Source organism: Protopterus annectens, chromosome 3.part0, assembly GCF_019279795.1.
Source record: "Protopterus annectens isolate FY-2018-M chromosome 3.part0, PAN1.0, whole genome shotgun sequence".
NCBI lineage: Eukaryota > Metazoa > Chordata > Ceratodontiformes > Protopteridae > Protopterus > Protopterus annectens.
In genome coordinates this window covers 902,432,852-902,451,594 of record NC_056731.1, presented here as the reverse complement: position 1 = coordinate 902,451,594, position 18,743 = coordinate 902,432,852, and the positions used below count along the sequence as shown (strand labels likewise).

Here is an 18,743-nt window from a genome sequence, read left to right as displayed (position 1 = left end):
CGTTCGATTATTCGTTCCCTCCAGCTGGCTAATTAATTCAATGAGCCGCGTAAGCTCACCCTTGATGATTGCCATCTCTGACTGCATTTTCTGTATCTCGTCTCTCCTCCCTGGAGTGAATATGGATGGCAGTTCATCTAAGGATTCCATGACACTCGCAAACAAGTAAAATAAACTTAATCAGCAAAAGTCAACTCAATAAATACACACAGCACTTCTGTCCACTGTCCTGGGTGTCAAGGTTCCAGTTCCAAGAAACTCCAAAAATGAATCCAGAAATAACTCAACTTTATTGTAAAACTCTCTATGTTAAGCGCTTTCATCTATTATAGACTTCATCAGAACACAGTCGTTAATTGCATCCTAGGTTATATAAAAGTGTCAAACCAATCAAACTAATTAATACATTTGTTGAATGTCAATTAAATGTACTAATTCCTTAAAGTGCACAGTGCATTGTATTAAGAATCACTCATATATTATATGAACTATGTAACTACTCTATATAAAATCACCTTTGTATAAAAGGATACATAAAAAATACATAAAAAAATAGTGTTTTGCTATAATGGACACCACCCTAGTTTTAGAAGATATTAACCAAACTTTAATAAGGTTTAAGAAAGGAAACTGTCGTACACATGTGATTTATTTAGCCAAATGTACAAAATGTCCATATTTCTATGTTGGCAAAACTGACAGATAGAATAGAATTTATGATCATTATTATTGCATTAGAAAAGAAGATATTACCAATGCATTATATAGACATCTTGTCAAAAGTCCTAGCTGTGATATGTTCAAGTTCGCTATCTTAGAACTTATAATGGCCAATCCCAGGGGTGGCAATACTAGTACAAAATTGGGTGAAAGAGAAACTAGGTGGCAAATTTCATTAAATGCTACTGCACACCAAGGGATAAACGATAGTATATCCATTAAGCCAATTTTAGAATGCAAAGCATGTCTACACATACTCAGTGTGGTATACTACAGAAATGAGTATGAATTAATATTTGAATAGCACTTTATAATAGTACAGATTTTTTATTCAAGTGAATATTTTTATACATTTTTTTATGTATTTTTTTATGTCTTGTTTTATACAAAGGTGATTTTATATAGAGTAGTTACATATTTCATATAATACATGAATGATTCTTAATACAATGCACTGTGCACTTTAAGGAATTAGTACATTTAATTGACATTCAACGAATGTATTAATTAATTAGTTTGATTGGTTTGACACTTGTATATAACCTAGGATGCAATTAATGACTGTGTTTGGATGAAGTCTATAATATTAGATGAAAGCGCTTAACATAGAGAGTTTTACAATAAAGTTGAGTTATTTCTGGATTCATTTTTGGAGTTTCTTGGAACCTTGACATCCAGGACAGCGGACAGAAGTGCTATAGCAAATGCTAGTAGACCTTCTTTGTCTTCATATTTATAAATGACTTTTGGAGTGATTATGTTTTTCTTCCAGAGATTTGATACTCCTTTTGTCTTTGTCCTATAGGAGGATTGAGCTAAGACTGTATAGTCCTTAGGGTTCCAAATAAAGCAATCATTAGTCTTAAAATGCTTTTCCTGGAGAAATACTACTTGTGCCTTATTTAGATTTAAATATTTTAGTAAGTTTGATCTTTTATTTACATTATTTATGCCATTAGTATTTAATGATAAGAATGTTAAATCCATTTCAAATTATTGTTGGATGAAACTTTTTGCTTTTTTTTTTTTGATTATAGTAGTTATACCATATTCTCTGATAACGTTGGATGTTATTTTTGTGCGTGTAAACTTGAGTGTGTAATTTAATGTTCTTTCTTCTTTAATATAAGTAGGGTAAAATTCTGGTCAGGCTTTAAAAAATACTTCTATAAAACATTAATTCTAAAGTATCAAATACAAGTAAATATGAGTTGCCCATTAAACATGGAATTAAAGTAATTCCTAATCCAATAGATAAAGATAGATCTAATGGCTTATCACTCATACCTTTAACCAACAATATCAACTGAGCTCCATATGTTAAATTATTATATGGAGAATTTTCTTAAAAGAGATATGAAATTCTATATTATTCTATTATTGTTCTATAGTATTTTATATATCAGGATGGAATGTTAGCAGTGTAAACAATTATGCTGACTTAGAAAATATCCAATATTTAGTTACCCTTAAGAGATCCCAAACATGTCAGATATGTCATTTTGGATAAATTAAATGCAACAGAGGAGCATACACTAAATAAGCCAACAACAAATAGATTATTACTAAAAATAATTTGACTAAAAGGACTCTACAGGAGACAATGAGTGATTACCAATGAAATATGAATTTAATGTAGGTGTACTGTCTTCCTTTACTTTCCCACTCTAAAGCTCACCAACTTCAACTTACACTTATGAAAAGACGTGGCTTATCAGTGGTATCCTGACTCTGGTAGAGGCGCCCTACATTCTAGTGTGCAGTGATTTTACATATTTATAGATTTACAAAGCAGAGTCTAAGAATGAACTATGATTACCCTGACAATTCCAGTACAGTTCCAATTTCAAAACAGTGCAGACAGCTTGTGGAATCAGCATGTTAAAATGAGTAATACTTTTTAATCAAGCAGCTACATTTCAGTGCACATGCAGTTTGGGAACATTTCAGTTGTAATTCCAGGAATATGTAATCCTATGAGGATAAATCATAAAATATATACAAATAGTCCTATTATGTATTTATTTTTACCTTGTTTAGATTGTTTTTCATTTTAATAATTGAACATTACTTTTTCTTATTATTTATCTGTGAGGCTAAATGCACTTCACAGATTCACAGTGTCCTTAGAAACTGCAGTTTACTGTTGCTATGGCAACACAAATAGAATGTGAAGAAAGCTTCACTTCTCTTAACCAACAGTACATTTTTCCCTCTTTTTTTATGTATTTGTTAATACTAAAAGGAAATATTTCAAAGGACATATGTACACGAATGGACCATTTCAGAGTTAATCACAAACATGTCCCCAATCCCAATAAGCATAACAGTGACTATCATTATTCTAATAAATATTGTAATAACAATTAAGTTCACTATTCCAATTAGTCTACCTTAAAACTAGATTATTTTAGACTATTTATCTATGTATAGTTAGTGAGTTATTAAATATATACAGCCTTAGTATAGTAAATAGAGAATTTAGAAAGAGAGAGACAAGATGCAGTTAAAATAAATGAGAAGAGAGAAAGAAAAGAGAAAATACACATATACTATTTATGTTGATTTACAGTATACATATTTTATGTGCTATATAACCCTCCTTCTGTGAAAGAAAAGTACCCTGTTTTACATACCTGAGGTAATGTGAAAACTCATGTGTCATCTATTTTAAAAAATATATAGATAAAGATTCCAGTAGTTACCTTTGTTTTAAAATTCCAAGCAGTAAAATTGGTCCTTTAAAGTAATGTTAAAATAATTCATATCACAGTAGATGCTTTGAGAGATTTGGCTAGAACAGTATCAGTCTTTTGTTTCTTCTTTTTGACATCTGTCCAGACATTTGTTTCTTTTGTTCTCTAGAGAGAAGGTGACATCCAACCCATATCTTCTGGTAAAGTAATCACATTATTAGTTTTAATAAATGAAGAGGCTTCCTCTAAGTCAATAAAAGTCCTCATCTTGTTGGCATACAGTATTCTTATCTTAGCTGGATTTGCAAGTTGTGCCTTGATGTTATTTTGTTTCAGAAACTATCATTGGCCACACTTTCTTCCTTTGTTCCATTATTCTAGATGAATAGTCATTATAAAATCTTATCAGGCTCTGTTTATATTTTAGAGGTGCCTTCCTCTAAGCAGTTCTTAAAATCAGTTCCTTGTCCAAGTATGAAAGAAATTTGATAAATATTGACCTAGGAGGAGAGTTTGAGTTAGTGTCAGGTTTCCCAAGAGCTCTGTGTGCCCTTTCAATGCCAATCCTTCTTTTAAATTTAAAAAGTCAGGGATCCAGCTTGATAAAAAGGAAACAATATCCTCACCTTCTATGTTTTCAGGTAATCCGAAAATCCTGATGTTATTTCCCCTCTCCTTATTTTCCAAGTCATCTACTTTATTAACCAAGTGTTTTGTTTAAGAAGCAGTTCTTTCTGTGTTTCCTCTTCCTTAAGTCTGCTTTCTAAGTCATTTAGTGAAACCTCTAGTCTTGTTATCCTTGTCTGGTGGTGTTGTAGCATTTCCTTGAGGGTGTCAGCCTGTTTTTGACTGCTTGTTTTAAGATTTTCCAGGTTCTCTTTAAAATCATCCATCTTCAATGACAACTCCTGCAGGGTAGATGCCATCTGTTGTAGTTCCTTTTTTAAGGCAGTATCCCGGTGACAATTCTTTGAGTTGCTCTTTTAACAAGTGAATATATCTCCAAGCTTTTTGACAGGAAATTATCAAAAAGAAACAATGGGAGGACATACGTATGGCTCCCAAATGTGCAACACAGTCTAAAAGATTTATGATTTTTGTTTGAAGTGTTTGCATAGGTATTTGTATACCCTAGCAGACTCCAAAGAATTCTTCCTTGGGTAGAATGCAAATGTTGCAGGTGATGGGGAAGTAAGAGGTAATCGGAAACATATTTTTGGAAGTACAATGAGCTGGCAGACTTAAAAAATTCCCTGTAGAGTACAATTCCAGAAATACTTGCTGAGCAAACTGGTATTACTAAGGAAATGATTTTTTGAGCTGTGATAAAGAATCAGAAGTGCCTTAACATAGTAGGGCCTTACTGAGTAATTCTGGTGGGTGCCACAAAAAACAATTACTAGAAAGTGGAAATTAGAATCTAAATCAAACGTATTAGAAGTCGTGAGTATAATAACAGAGAAAAAAGAACTGAAGAGGGATCTTTGAAAAGGGTAGGAGCAAATTATATAGAAAAAAATTGGAACTGTGGGAACAATACATGCAGAATAAGGTTTTGGATGAGGAGTGAGATTTAAGGGAAGGCAGTAAATGAATGAACTATGTTATGTTTAACTGACAATGTACAGAAGATTATATGCAATGTATAATGTTAGCAACTGAAAATATATCAATATTGTTTGTTTTCATTTATATAAATGTATGATTACTGAATTATCATGTATGACATAAGCAAAGCTGTTTCTTGTTTTTACTTGTTTAAAAAAAAATGTCCAAACAATTACTTGACTATTAGTAGAAATACCAGTACTTTGTAATTTTTGGAAAGATACTTTTCAGATCTAGGACAACAGGACATAATTTTTTTTTAAAGAAAAAATGGAATCTGAGGGACACTTCCCTGATATCTGAGCCACAAATCAGTGAAGAAAGCAGCTACTAAAATGATAGGGTGGGTACATAAAGTAAATATTCAAGGTACCCAGGAAGTAGTCAGGCAGCATATGAAAGAGACTGCTGAACTTCTGCATCATTATGCTAAACGAGTAATCTTGTGCATTTCTGAAGAGTGGCTGATGCGCAAAATAAATCCATGGACCTAAGCAGCTGAATAGTTTATATGGGACAAGAGTTGGTTAGAAGATTAAGCAAGGCAGTAAAATTTACACTTAAATTGGATTTTGGAAGGTGAAGAAAGATTTGACTGAGTTTGTGAAAACTATGACACTGCAAATACAGTGAAGTTTCTAAAAGTTTGTTGGGTGCTGAATAACTTACGGAATGCGAATGCTGGGGACCGATAGGATATACAGTTGAGTAAGAGGAACAGTGATTCGTTTTTTGACTTTGTATGACAAGAAGCAGGTTTTGCACACCTGCGACAATTTATTAAAAGGATAACTGATAAATAACCAGTGTCTGTATATTAAGATTTTTTATAAGATTACTGTGGAACAAAGGGTGCAGTTCTTGTCAGCCATAAAACAGTATTGATAGCATGAGTTATGATACAAGGTACCATTTTCAATTGTTCTGAAATTTTTTTCGACAGAGATGAAAGTGTTTACTTCAGCAAAGCTGGTGATGACAAGGATTACCACAGTGACTTGATTATGTCAGCATGCAATCTGTGGTAATGGGAATGGATAAAGATAATGACTGCTTTGATACTGGTAAATTATTTATTTTTTATTTTGCTTTTGTTTACTGTGTTTGTCCAACAGGGTTTAGTCAAAAGACCCCTTTCAGTGGAGGTCTGAAGAGAAAACCTCCAACAATTAGAAGACTGGAAACAAAAATCTAAGCATGGAAGGTCAGTCTGTTACCATATAGATGTTGAGAAATGTATGATGGGAAGGGAGATGACATTTGTCTGCCTGAGGGAATTTGAACGTTGGGTAAATCAATGTAATTATTGTCAAATGTAGTGAAAGAAGTCCGGCATACTGAGGACTATATGTTTCAATGACGAGCGGCATTTTTATTCTGAAATGCTGCCATTCAACACAAAGGTTTGGGGCTCATTCAATGAAGAGTAATCAAAGAGCACAAAATACCCAAGTAATCGTGCATTTAGACAGTGTGACTTTTCTGAGTCTAAGTTAAAATGATCTCTAACCATTTGGGGATTTAAACCTGTGTTCTTGCTGAAGGAGGAGCCATTTTAACAACCAAGTAGTTTAAATGATTTTATATACGGATGATATATACATTATTTCTATTCAGTGTTTCAAGATTTCAGCTCATTAATTTACCATTTAAGATAGCAAAAAAATGACATTATTGCTATTCCAGAATCTCTGATTTGTCTAAAATTCAGTAACAACTATTTTCTCATGAAGAATGATTGGAAGTGATCACTACTGAAGACATTATAGAGTTTATCTGTATTTTGATGTGTGTTTTAGCTGCCAGGCTAAATATGCATGCTTACTGATAATACTCTAAGGACACAATGGAAGAGATTGACTGTAAATATAAGACAGGAGGCTGTAATCTGTAACTAATAATTTGACAGTGGTTTTTCTTTTCGTACATCTGAATTCTAATTAATTAATATTGGACAATACACAAAAAGGTTATATTATTTGGTGAGCTTCTCTTCTCAGCAATTCTTTGCTTTATGAAACATTTCTCTACATAATTAAATGTATTCTTTATACAATAATCTGATATGAGGTCCAGACTGGAAATGTAATGACTTTAAATGGTATAATACAAAATGAAGGCAGCAGTTTGAAGACTTGTTAGTTAGAAGCTTGTTAATGTTCACTGGCATTAAAGACCAACAACGGTACTACATAATACATTTGTTTATTGGCCATAGAAGCCAGTGAATCTACAGTTTAACTAGCATTATGTTTGAAGGCCCAGGTCTGTTTAGGTGCATTTTGTGAACTTCGATTCATTACAGATTTGACAGAAGATAAATCAGTGTGTGTCTGGTACTTTCTCACATATGAGGCTGTGTTAACTATGTGCAATAATCTATCGTGACTGAGTGTGGTGTTTTAGTATTCAGCGTTAGCAAGGACATTTGGTGGATATGCGATTGGTGACAAATATAACTCAACAATACAGCAAGGACACCTTTGGCACTTTTTTGACACAGCGGGTAGCTAGGAGGAGCAAACAAGAAAACTCTGGTTTATTTTCTTTTCAACATTACAGATGTCAATGAGAAATAAATACGGCATACAACTGTCTTTTGGAGTCTGATGTCTGATAACTTTTAGTGACCTTTTTATTTTTTTCCCCCTTTTTTGACAAGTTAATAGAAACAGCACTGTATTATTTTAAAATTTTTGTAGACACAGTTGGCATAATGTTTAAGGTCTTTGCCTCTCATATACAAGAACAAGGTATGACTCCTGATCTGTGGAGTTTTGCATATTCACCCTGTGAGATTTCTCCCACCTCACACAAAAATGCTGGATGTTTCCACCTTAAACTCACCCAAGAACAGTGTCATGGAGATCCCCACTCCTACATGATTTCCCTTCTGCTATGCACATAGATGCTGGGTATTTCTACGTGCTGAATCCTGCCCTTATCAGTAAGCACTAAATAAGGACTTCTGCCTTTCTAAAAAATGGTTCAGTAACAATCTAGACGTATCATTCCATGGACAACCATCAAGAAAATGGCAGCTTATCTGCTACACTTCTTCTAGTTGTCAAATGCCCTTATCCCACCCTCAATCATTTATTTTACATTTGTTGACTGGGTATGTCCAACTGAACTGATCGCCCTTTTTCAGCTGAGGCCTGGGTAGAAAAGCTCCACAAATTTACAATAAATCGCTAAATAGTATTATAAACAAAAACATTGACATTTTCAAGTTGGAACAGTAAAAGCATAAAAAACTATTTACAGCATTTAAGTTGACATTTATCTTAAGATATATGTAGAAACAGTATGCAAAGTTTCTAAGTACAGCAGGGTTGTTACTGTTAGTGAAGATCATCCAGGTAGTATATCAGAAGAAATATATTTAAGACTGAGTGACAGGTAATGATTTAGGTAAGATGACTAAGAAAGCTGATATAGAACAGAAATAAAACTAATGAGGGACAGACAGTATGCTATGCAGGAGAGAAACACAGCTTATGGGGTTGAGTACAAAGGCACACAGAACGCATTACCATATGTACATGTGAAATGCAGATAAAACTACACACCTAATGATGAAATTAGTTCCTTTCCTAGAGCCCCCCCCAACAAAAGCTACTGAGGTCACACAACCTCTGAGTTTATTCTCCCTTCTGTTGGCCTTTCCACTCAAGTTAAGACTCCAATGCCTTCAAAACATCACGGCAAGATGCTGCCTCCCTGGTTCTCCCAGGAAGCCCAAATAACTAAGTTAACAGAATGAAATCTCTCCAAGGAAAAATGTGCAGAAGTGCAGCTGCTAACACACCAGCAGCTTACTCGAGTAATAACTGTTACTTTAAGGAGTACTTATTTACTACACATTTTAACCTTTCCTGTCAATATCTGTCACTTGATAGTTCTGCCTTCACAATTCTTAGAATTCATAACTCAATGGGGATATTACTTTCTCATGAACTGGACCATGTCTCTGCAGTGGGTGCCCTCCTGACAAGGAAAATCATTTGTGCCAATCTCCTTTCAGGATGCAGTTCTTTAAAAACCTACAGTCCGATTTTGCATGCAACTACAATGGGTGATTTAAACATATATAATTTATTTTAATCTCCACTAAATAGGACTATTCTACTGAGCTAAAGTGATGTAAATAATATAATACAGTAATTGCCTCTGGAGCCAAGCTTTTTAACTTGGTTTGCCTTCAGCTCAAGTTGTGGCTGAGTGTCATTCTTTGACATCACCAACACATTTAACAATAAACAAATAAAAATGTACAAGGGCACTGATGACTAGACAACTAAAACACTTCGACACAAAATGATTCAAACAAGTAACGGAAAAACACATCAAAATAGAGAAACACGTCTGTAACTGCACTTACCCATATTCTGCGTAGGAGTGAATTCTAACTTTTGCTGAGTGGCCCTCAACTGGTGGCCTGCTGACCCCTGATTAGAAAGAGAGCCTTCCTGTGATCTGTATCTGCTTCCACTTTGGGATGCTTGTGTTTCTGCAAACATTGGGGTAAGAACTGTACTGCGGTAGCGCCAATCAGAATCAATAATATAGTCCTAATAAACAAGAAGGTATACAACCATTAAACTTCAAATTAAGAAAAAAAAAATATTTTCACAGGACAAAAGTTAAATGTCAAAATAAAATGTGCCTAATATCATTGCTACATTCACAACTGTATCTAAAACTAATAGCCATTGACCACAGTTTATAAAAGTGCATTCAAGGGGTAATACACTTCATAAACATCTCAGAAAAGGAAATGATCAGCTGAAGAGAATTATTGTAAAATGTACTTCACAAGAGAAATAAGAGATGGATAAGTACTCACCTTATCAGAAGACATCTGCAGTGAATGGAACACTTGTGCATAGTTGTGGTTCATACCATAATGCTTGGAGAAGGCACAAAATGATTAACAAATGGCCACAGCACAAACATATACAATAAATATATTTTTGAAGAAAGCAGTGGAAGCAGCCACATCAGTGTTGGAGTGCCCCTTGCAGCATTTTTTTCACAAAAGCCACCTTATGGCAGAAGGTAATGCAGCAGGTAAGTAACCTGGAAAGAATTTGCTTGGCAACTGATTTTTTTCTATCCCCACAGCAAAGGGGATAAGCAGTTGTTTAGATTTCTTAAACTTACATTCCAGGTCTTCAGATAAAATCTGAGATGAGCATGCACATCAAGGATGTGAAGGTTTTGCGCTTTTCTGGTTTTCACACCAGAAAATAAATCACAGAGATTAATGCACTTGTTTATAAACCATTTTGGAGAAATTGTGGTTTGTTCCTGAGGAATGCAAGACCTTTGAAAAACACCAGAAATGGCTAGTAAGAAAAGGGCCTGCAGATATGAAATGTTAAGAACAGGGGTAATAGCCACAAGAAAAGTACTTTCTTAAGGCGCAGTGGTGCAGCGGTAGCATTGTCGCCTCACAGCAAGAGTTCTCCAGTTCGATTCTTGGCTGGAGTGCCTTCTTTGTGGAGCCTGCATGTCCTTCCTGCATTCGTGTGGGTTTTCTTCGGGTACTCCGGTTTCCTCCCATATTACAAAGACATGCGTCTGGAGCATTTCTCCTTGGGCCACTGCTGAAAAATTGGCTTTGTTCCAAATCGGACTTTCCCAGTAAAACAATGTTAAATAAATAAATAAATAACATAAATAAATACAAACGTTAGCATCAATGAACAAGCAAACGAATGGGGACTGGCCTGCCTATTAGTCACCAAATTTAAATTTGATCTAATGAAGGGGTTCTTTACAGGTGGGTAGAGATGCAGCACTGATTTAAAGAAATGACGTATCAACCAGTGTTGCAACATAATATTGACCTCCACAAAGTCATGATGGACATACATTGCTGGTATATGAATCCTGACCATGGAATAATGGAGGCTTAAATCATGCTGGTGCGACTGAACAAGTCTGCTTGATGAAACGCTTCACAGCAGTCCTAATTACTTCTGACATCCTAACCAGAAGGTCTAGCTGGATCAGAGAATCTTTAGTAGGAACCATGCCCCAAGGTGGAACCAAATGTCATCCCAACCATACAATACCCCCTAATAAGAACTGGAGCCACTTTCTGTATTGTCAGAGACTCAAGGCATTGAAGCCATACCTTAAGTACCACAGGCCAAAGACGTACAGTTTATGGGAATAACAAAGGCATATGAAAATCATGACAATACATGGAGAACACTAACTCAGCCTTGCTCTGCTGCACTAAGGAGGAGGAGAGGAGCACCACCTTCTCCATAGTGGCAAAACAGGCTGCTCTCCAATGTGCTCCACTTCTGAAGATCTATTCCACATGTGACTTCTGAATCCACAACCCCAGGTGAGGCTGGAGAAGTAGCTCAGGATATACTCAGGATGTGAGCCACGGAGATAGTAATGCCTCTTGTCTATGGTTCACTGCCAGATCAACACTGATTTTATTAACAGGAAAAACAACTGTGTGCCCCACCTTACTCATTTAGGCACCAGATGATATACTGATTATTTAACCAAATTAGGAGGTATTCTGGATGCAATTTTCCCTCAAGTACTTGAGGAATAGGAATGTTTAAAACTTCATCTAATTAATGTGGTGTTTCTTTCATCAGGGGAATGATATATCCCTTTATTTATGGTACAGCTAAGTTATGTTCCTAACCTCACTAATGAGTCAGACATTGTCAAGACCTGCACTAAGCCTGGATGCAGAAAAGTGAGGTCTTCGTGCTGAATGATGCAATACTGTCCAGAAATACATAGCCTGGTGATGTGGGACTGGCAACAGCAACAAATCCAGGAGACAGTAATTTTTCTGTAACCAGTGATATCATACATTCTATTGCAACACCCATATCTGCAGGTAAATATATAGCAGCTTTAAGATCATGGTGGCTTCCAAGCCCAGACATTGTTAGAGAGTTGATTTCCAATCCAGCTTCATCCAGGCTGAAAAATTCATAACTTACTCATCTCTCTAAGCAGGAATAATCCACGATGAAGAAAGTAAATTCTTTATAATAAAGGCAATACTGTAATACAGAAATGGAGAAAACTTAGCCCAGTTTATGGCCACCACCTTGGACTACAACACTAAGGGAATCCCTACTCTACAGATGCCACCAGGTGTCAGTTGCCCAGGCAGAGGAATACATGAAAATCTTTCTACTGCAAGGCATTAGTCATGATGGTGAAAACTCTGGGTGCAGAGGAAAGACCAAATAACAGCACCTTGTATAGAAACAATGCCCATCCAGAGTAAAGCAAACATTTTCATATGTGAGCCTTAGTGCTTCTAATCAAAGATGTTTACAATGTCCAACAACATAAACCATGCACCCTGCATCTGCAAAAGGCATGCCTTGGAAAGTGTCAGCATGTGGACCCACCATATCAGATATGCTATTTGAAAATTACTGAGGTCATAGATGGGATGTAACCTATCCAACCCTTTGTAATCAGAAAAAGACAGGAGAACAGCCCCTGGCATCCTTACAAACGAGGGACAGCTTATACAACCCCTTAAAGAAATAATTTCTTTTTTATGTCCCAAGACTTTCATAGGGGCAATTTGGTCTCCGAGTGGAGCATTTTCTGGGGAAGAAACAGACACAGCTAGGATGTGATGAACTGTGACAACATCCAATACTCACTGATCTTTTGTGATGGCTTTCCATCTGAATGCAAACTTTAAGAGCAGCCCCCTCCTCATGGACACAAATGGGTGGCACCAATCCATAGTCAAGACATAAATGATGGATGTCTGCTGAAGTCACTCTCCTGGGTGACTTGGCAAGACCACATGATGCTGAAGGCCTTCTTCAAACAACAAAGAGGCTTACACTTCTTTTGGGACTGGCTGGGCCTAAATGTGCAAATACAGAGCAAGGATGCTGGATCATAACAGTCTTCTACTGCTGTGACAGTCTGTTGCCTTTTCAAGACAGCATTTACCAAGTCCAAAGAGGGCTGGCTAAAGAGACCCACTGCCTTCAAAAGGACATCCACAGTGGAAGGGAGGATGGCCTTAGTAAAGCTATCCTACCCACAAACATGTTGCACAGTAGTATCTGTAAGTGAGCCACTTGGGTAGTTGTAAACAGAATCATGGCCACTTCCTCCTTGAGTACATATTCAAGGATGGAAAGAAAACTGCCCTACTGTCTGGTCTTACCAGGAGGAGTAGAATTCAGACAGATGACAGCAACTGACAGCACTAAACCAGTATATATAAAAGTATACTCTTCTACCACCCCCATCCTGGAGGCAGGGTAGCAAAGTACTGTGGTCTCAAAGTCCTCAACTAGACCTGTCAGATCATGCAGGAGTCATCCAGAGAATGCTAGATCCAGAGATTCACTCTACGTAGCTGCATGCTTGTAAAGAACATCCATCTTTTACCCACAGGAGCAGAATTTATGTGCTTCCAGTCTACATCACTATCATAGTGTTTTGGGAAGAATGAAGTGTGTCAGAGCCAGTCAAAAGATGAGCCAGAGGGTTTCCCCAAAGGAAGAGGTCATAGGTTCTTAGACACCTTTAAAGGAGCCAATGTGTGAAAAAAAAATGTCCAGTCCTCAACGGCTCCCGAGACAAATTTATGCATGTGGATAATCATGTTATAAGTGCATGCTGGCATTCAAGTGACAGAATTAAAACACTTAGGAGAAGACATGACAATGGTAGTGGAGAGGCATGAGAACTGCACCAGCAAAGCATTGACATGAAGCCATGTATCCAAAAGGTGTGCTCCTATAACTGTAACAGAGTTTCACACCACAGTTGAAATGTGTTTGAAGTCCATTTCCTCAATTGCAAGCTAGTGCATCTCTCCCCTTGACATGAATCCCCACATTCTGCAAGGCTTGGAGGGGGAATACCTGGGAAAGGAGTCCTTTATAAGTACTCCTAGCCTGGGGCCAAGTGACTTTAGAAACTGTCCCCGAGGAGAACATTAACTGTCAGGGAGTGCCAGCAGAACAACCAAAGAATGGGTGGTACCTACATTCCAGGATGCACTCCCAAATCCCTTATGGTCTGCTGAAGCAAAGAAATGTACGCTTAAGCCCGCTTCAGTCTACAGAAACCACAGGGACATTTCTGAAATGGACTTACTTGGAGGAGTGATGCTAGACCCACCTTGCAATTCTTTGTCTTTCTGATAATGCTCTAGCAGATACTTGTGTCTGTGCACTGGACAATTCAGATGATCTCCGAGCAAATTCCACACAATGTCATTCTACTGTTCAGAAACTAGGCCAAGAGTTTCTGCTTAGAATGCCTGTGGGTAGCTGGACTGAACTGTTGGCACTTACGGCAATGTTTTAGATCATGCTTCCCTTCCAAGAAATAGAAATATCACCTGTGTGCTTGGTTTGTCATCTGATGGCTACATGGATACACTTTAGGTGTCAGACATGGTCATTTGTCATTAATGTGTATCAAGCTCCAAACTGTGAGTGTGGTAATAAAAGGAATGGGAGACCAGGGTGCTAGACATGCTGTTACAGTCTGCAGCATGATATCATGTACCAGTACCAGAAGCACATCTTCTCAGAAAAAAAAAGTTCACAGATGTGCCGAGTGGAGGAGGGGATGAACCCACTTTCTGATCGACCAAGCCCCTGATGTTATGGAAATGTATCTAACTTACAGGAGAGTGTAGTATCACAACATATCTGAAACAGCCCATGAAAAAACTACAATAAACAAAGAGAATAATGCACACACTAGATAGCCTTTTGGATAAATAACTGACAAGATGAATGCCCACATATCTGATATTTATGAGCCTTCTGCTGTAGCTGGAATACTTGAGAAAAATCACAAGTAGTTTGGTCTTTCCAGAAAAACAAGGGGGAAAAAAAACAATGCAGAGGGAGAAGCCTGAAAAGCAGAAGTGGGGGATTGCTGAATTCTTATTATCAGAAGCAAAAGAAATAAACAGTTAAGTTCAGCGTATTCTCAAGGCATGTAACAAGACTATGTTTATCAAAGGAACTTCTAAATGTGGTAGTTGCAATCAATGCCCCTACATTTTAGATAGCGATGTGGCCCTGATAGCTGGGCATGGTAGTGGCATTCCTCTACACAAGAGCAATTGTAACACGAGAGGTGTTATATATATTTCAGTTTGCCAAACATGTTCATATTATTATATAGGCAAAACGGAAAGGAATTTTAAGACCAGAATATATGAACACCAAGATTTAAGTTTGGCATTTTAGAAGTTGCCCAACAGAATTTTAGAGGTGGTTGGTGGGAGCTTCAGGTTGACCTTAGAGAGTTTTATTGGATTATTAGACCAAATGCCACTGTTAAACCTGGGTTAAATGACCATATTTCCCTGGTTCCTGTTCTAAGACAAAGAGCTTTAAACATCTGAATTTTTATTGTATTTTGTATAATATATTTTTAATAATGTAAAATTTAACATTTTCTAAAGTTTTTGTGTGTATATTTAAAGTACAAAGGTTTTTAGTGTTTTAGTGTCTATGTCTTTAAAATTGTGGGGGAATAATTGATTAATTAATTGTTCCATTGTATATAAAGGGTGTTGACTGGAAGCAATGTAATTTCTTCTGTTTCTTGTTCTGAGGAAGTCCCTGAGGTGTATACTGGGGAAGAAAGTGCTTAACAATAAAGAGACTGGAGTAATATACTCTTTGTGAGCAGTTTGTTTCATGTGTTGGGCTTATGATGCAGCTACTTGCTCACTTTGGCACCTTTGAAGTTTTATTTGTCGTTTTTTGGTGCCTTATCAAATGGATTTGTTGTTAACATCAAGGCTCTGACAGAGGAAAAACTGCAAAGGAAGGTACCTGACATACCATTCTGAAGCTTAAAAAAACATCAACATAATGTCATGGCCACCAAGAGGAGTGCCTACCATAACACAAACTTCAAGTTCTACAAACCTAACAATGGTCTTTTTTCGGCAGTTCCCGGTTAGGGGTCGCCACAGTGGAACTCCGGTCCGCTCATGATTGGCAGTGGATTTTTACGGTGCCGAGTTGCCAGCCCGATGCCCAACCTTCAAAGAAGGCACGCTCACACCTACCTGCATGTCTTTAGCTTCACTCCGCCGCAGGGAGGACATGCAGACTCCACACAGAAGACGCTCCAGCCGAGAATAGAACGGAAGAACCTCTTGCTGTGAGGCAACAACGCTAATCACTGCACCACCGCAAACCTAACAATATAAAGGTAAAAAAGAAAGCTTTCAGCTCATGAAATTCAGATCCCAAGTTGAAGACTGTTTTTAAAACACAGGAGGCCAGAGATAAGGGATCCCTTAAAAAGCTGTTTCATTAGTTTATGCCAAGCCAAAGACTTACTTCCATCTGATTATGATGCAACAAGATGGTCGACAATTGTACTTTGACAATGAAGTAAAAAAGGCCTAATTAAAAAGACACAGGAAATAGTCCAAACATGTAGATTTATACACACAAGAAAGAGAGGATATCTAGTAGCCCAGATAAAGAATTTTGTAAGGTGGCGTAAGAAAGCACCCTTGTCATCCCTAATGTCTTCAGCATCATCCTGGTCGCTAAAGAGGAATTCATTTAACAGCAAAGGTTTCTTGGGTAGTGACCATCCTGGCACCAAGTTAACTTGTAGTTAGCTTCTTGTCTGGCAGATACTTCAAGGTTAAAACTGATAGTTCCTGAGACTATGCCTCTCTGTACTAGTGGTGTATTCTAAGGCTCAGTCCTTTCCTACAAACTTTTTCCCCTTTTCAACACTCTTCCTGCTGACCTTCAACAATTATCTATCATTGTTTATGACTAAATCATGATGATCTATTATTCTCATCTCTCACACTTTTAATCAAAAAACTACAAGACAATGTGCCTCAAATTTGCTTAACATCTTTATTAAACCCAATTTACATAATAACCTAAGTTCACACACACACACACTAAAAAAGAAAACAAACCATAGTGACATTTCCACTATTTTCATGCAGTAATGCTTTGTTTTTAATAATTATCTTTTTGTATAACCTTTATTAGAACCCCAATATCAATGGATAGTATTAAAACTAGGTAAGCATAACAGATGTGACTCTGAACACTGAAAGTATAAAAATATTTACATATGAGAAAAGAAGTGATACGATACTGCAATAAACCTTAAATGCTATGGCTTTAACAAACAAGACTTTGAACAATTTAAGAACATAGTCAAAAATTATGTAGACAGCAAAAAATGATATTCCAGTAATCCAGAAACGTCATAGCACTGACACTGAAGTTGTAACGATTACATAGTTTATGTTCATATCCAAATAATAACGTCTCACTGTCCAAATATTCCTTCTTCCAACACCTAAAAATAATAGCCATAAAAACAATACAAGTCTTGACTATAGCCATTCTGATCTATTTAATACAGGTGCAGGGTCTGTGAGGGCTAACTGGCAAAAGTCAGTTTTATTTAAGGGGCAAATTAATGGTCTGGGTTCTTTGCAACAATTATAATTCATACCAGCATTACATAAATTGCTGCCCAATGTTTACCTCCACTTAAACCTCACGTCTTCTGAAGGGTGGTTTAGGTTTGGCATAATAGTTAAGCTGCTTGCCTTACAAACACAAGGTGCAGGGTTTGATTCTCAAATGAGATAACTGGGCTAGGCTTAAAAAGTGGAAATGTCACTACAGTTTGTTTTCTTTTTTTAGTGTATGTGTGGTTCACAAGGGTAGTTAGCCTAAGTAGTAATCTATGAGCCTGAACATTATTCTGCATGCATTGTTCCACAAATTCCATTTTTTAGCAAATTGCTTCATCCCTTTTCTAAAGATACACCTCCGGTTCTTGTATCTCTTTTACAGTATTCAGTATTTCAATTACAGATGGAAAAGATTTTCATTTCCATTTTCTAGTAATTGCTTTTTTTGGCAGCCAATAGTAACTGAACAAAGTAAAGCATTACTATGTCTAGGCAAATCAGGTCCTGTGTCCTAGCTCAAAAGAATAATTTCCTTAGATAAAACCATTTGTTCCCTCAACATTTCTGATAAAAGTAGTCTATAGGAACTTTCTAAAATCTGCCAACTGATGACATCCCCCACCCCCAAAAAAAGTTCCAAATTTACAGCACTCTGTCCCCATCATGCCTAAAGCATTTACTCAAGGAAAATTTTTCTGAAGTCTGCTTAGGGTACAAAAATACCTGTGCAAATACTTCCAAGCAAAAATCCTAAAACTTTTGGACTTGATGCATACTTGGGAACCATAAAGATGCCCCCCCCCCCCCATTGTTCCTCTGTAAATTGCCTTCCACTCTCTCTTCCAAGACTTTTCTACCCTCCTTTGACTGATACTTATAGTTATCATGCAACATTTTATACACTATATCTCTGTTTAACAGCAGCACCTTCTTTTCTAGACTCAAATGAAACCTCTACCAGAGCTTAACTTTTAACTTAGCACCCCCCATTCCATTACTTAGCACCCCCCATTTCCTTTATCTAACCTACTGTCCAAATTTCAGCTTGGCTTCACCCCACTCTATCTTTCCCTCTCTAGTTATTTGTTCCCAATACATAGTCTCCTTTGCCAATTTTCTCTAGTAAATTTCAGCCTGAATTTGGCTATTCTCTATACAATTATTTACAGTCATCTCTAATGGTAAAACCTCCCTTTCCCATTCTTCTTCTTGGTTAAGTTCTTAAAATACTTCATTACTTT

The 18,743-nt window shown here is 36.8% G+C and overlaps 1 protein-coding gene across 1 annotated transcript in view; it reads right to left on the bottom strand.

Moving 5' to 3' along the window:
• PRKDC (protein kinase, DNA-activated, catalytic subunit) overlaps positions 1-18,743 on the bottom strand; it is a 4,917,417-nt gene that overhangs the window by 1,128,405 nt on the left and 3,770,269 nt on the right. Inside the window, exon 53 of the mRNA XM_044065724.1 lies at positions 9,409-9,598. Within this exon, the coding sequence (XP_043921659.1) occupies positions 9,409-9,598 (190 nt within the window). The remainder of the gene's footprint in view (positions 1-9,408; positions 9,599-18,743) is intronic.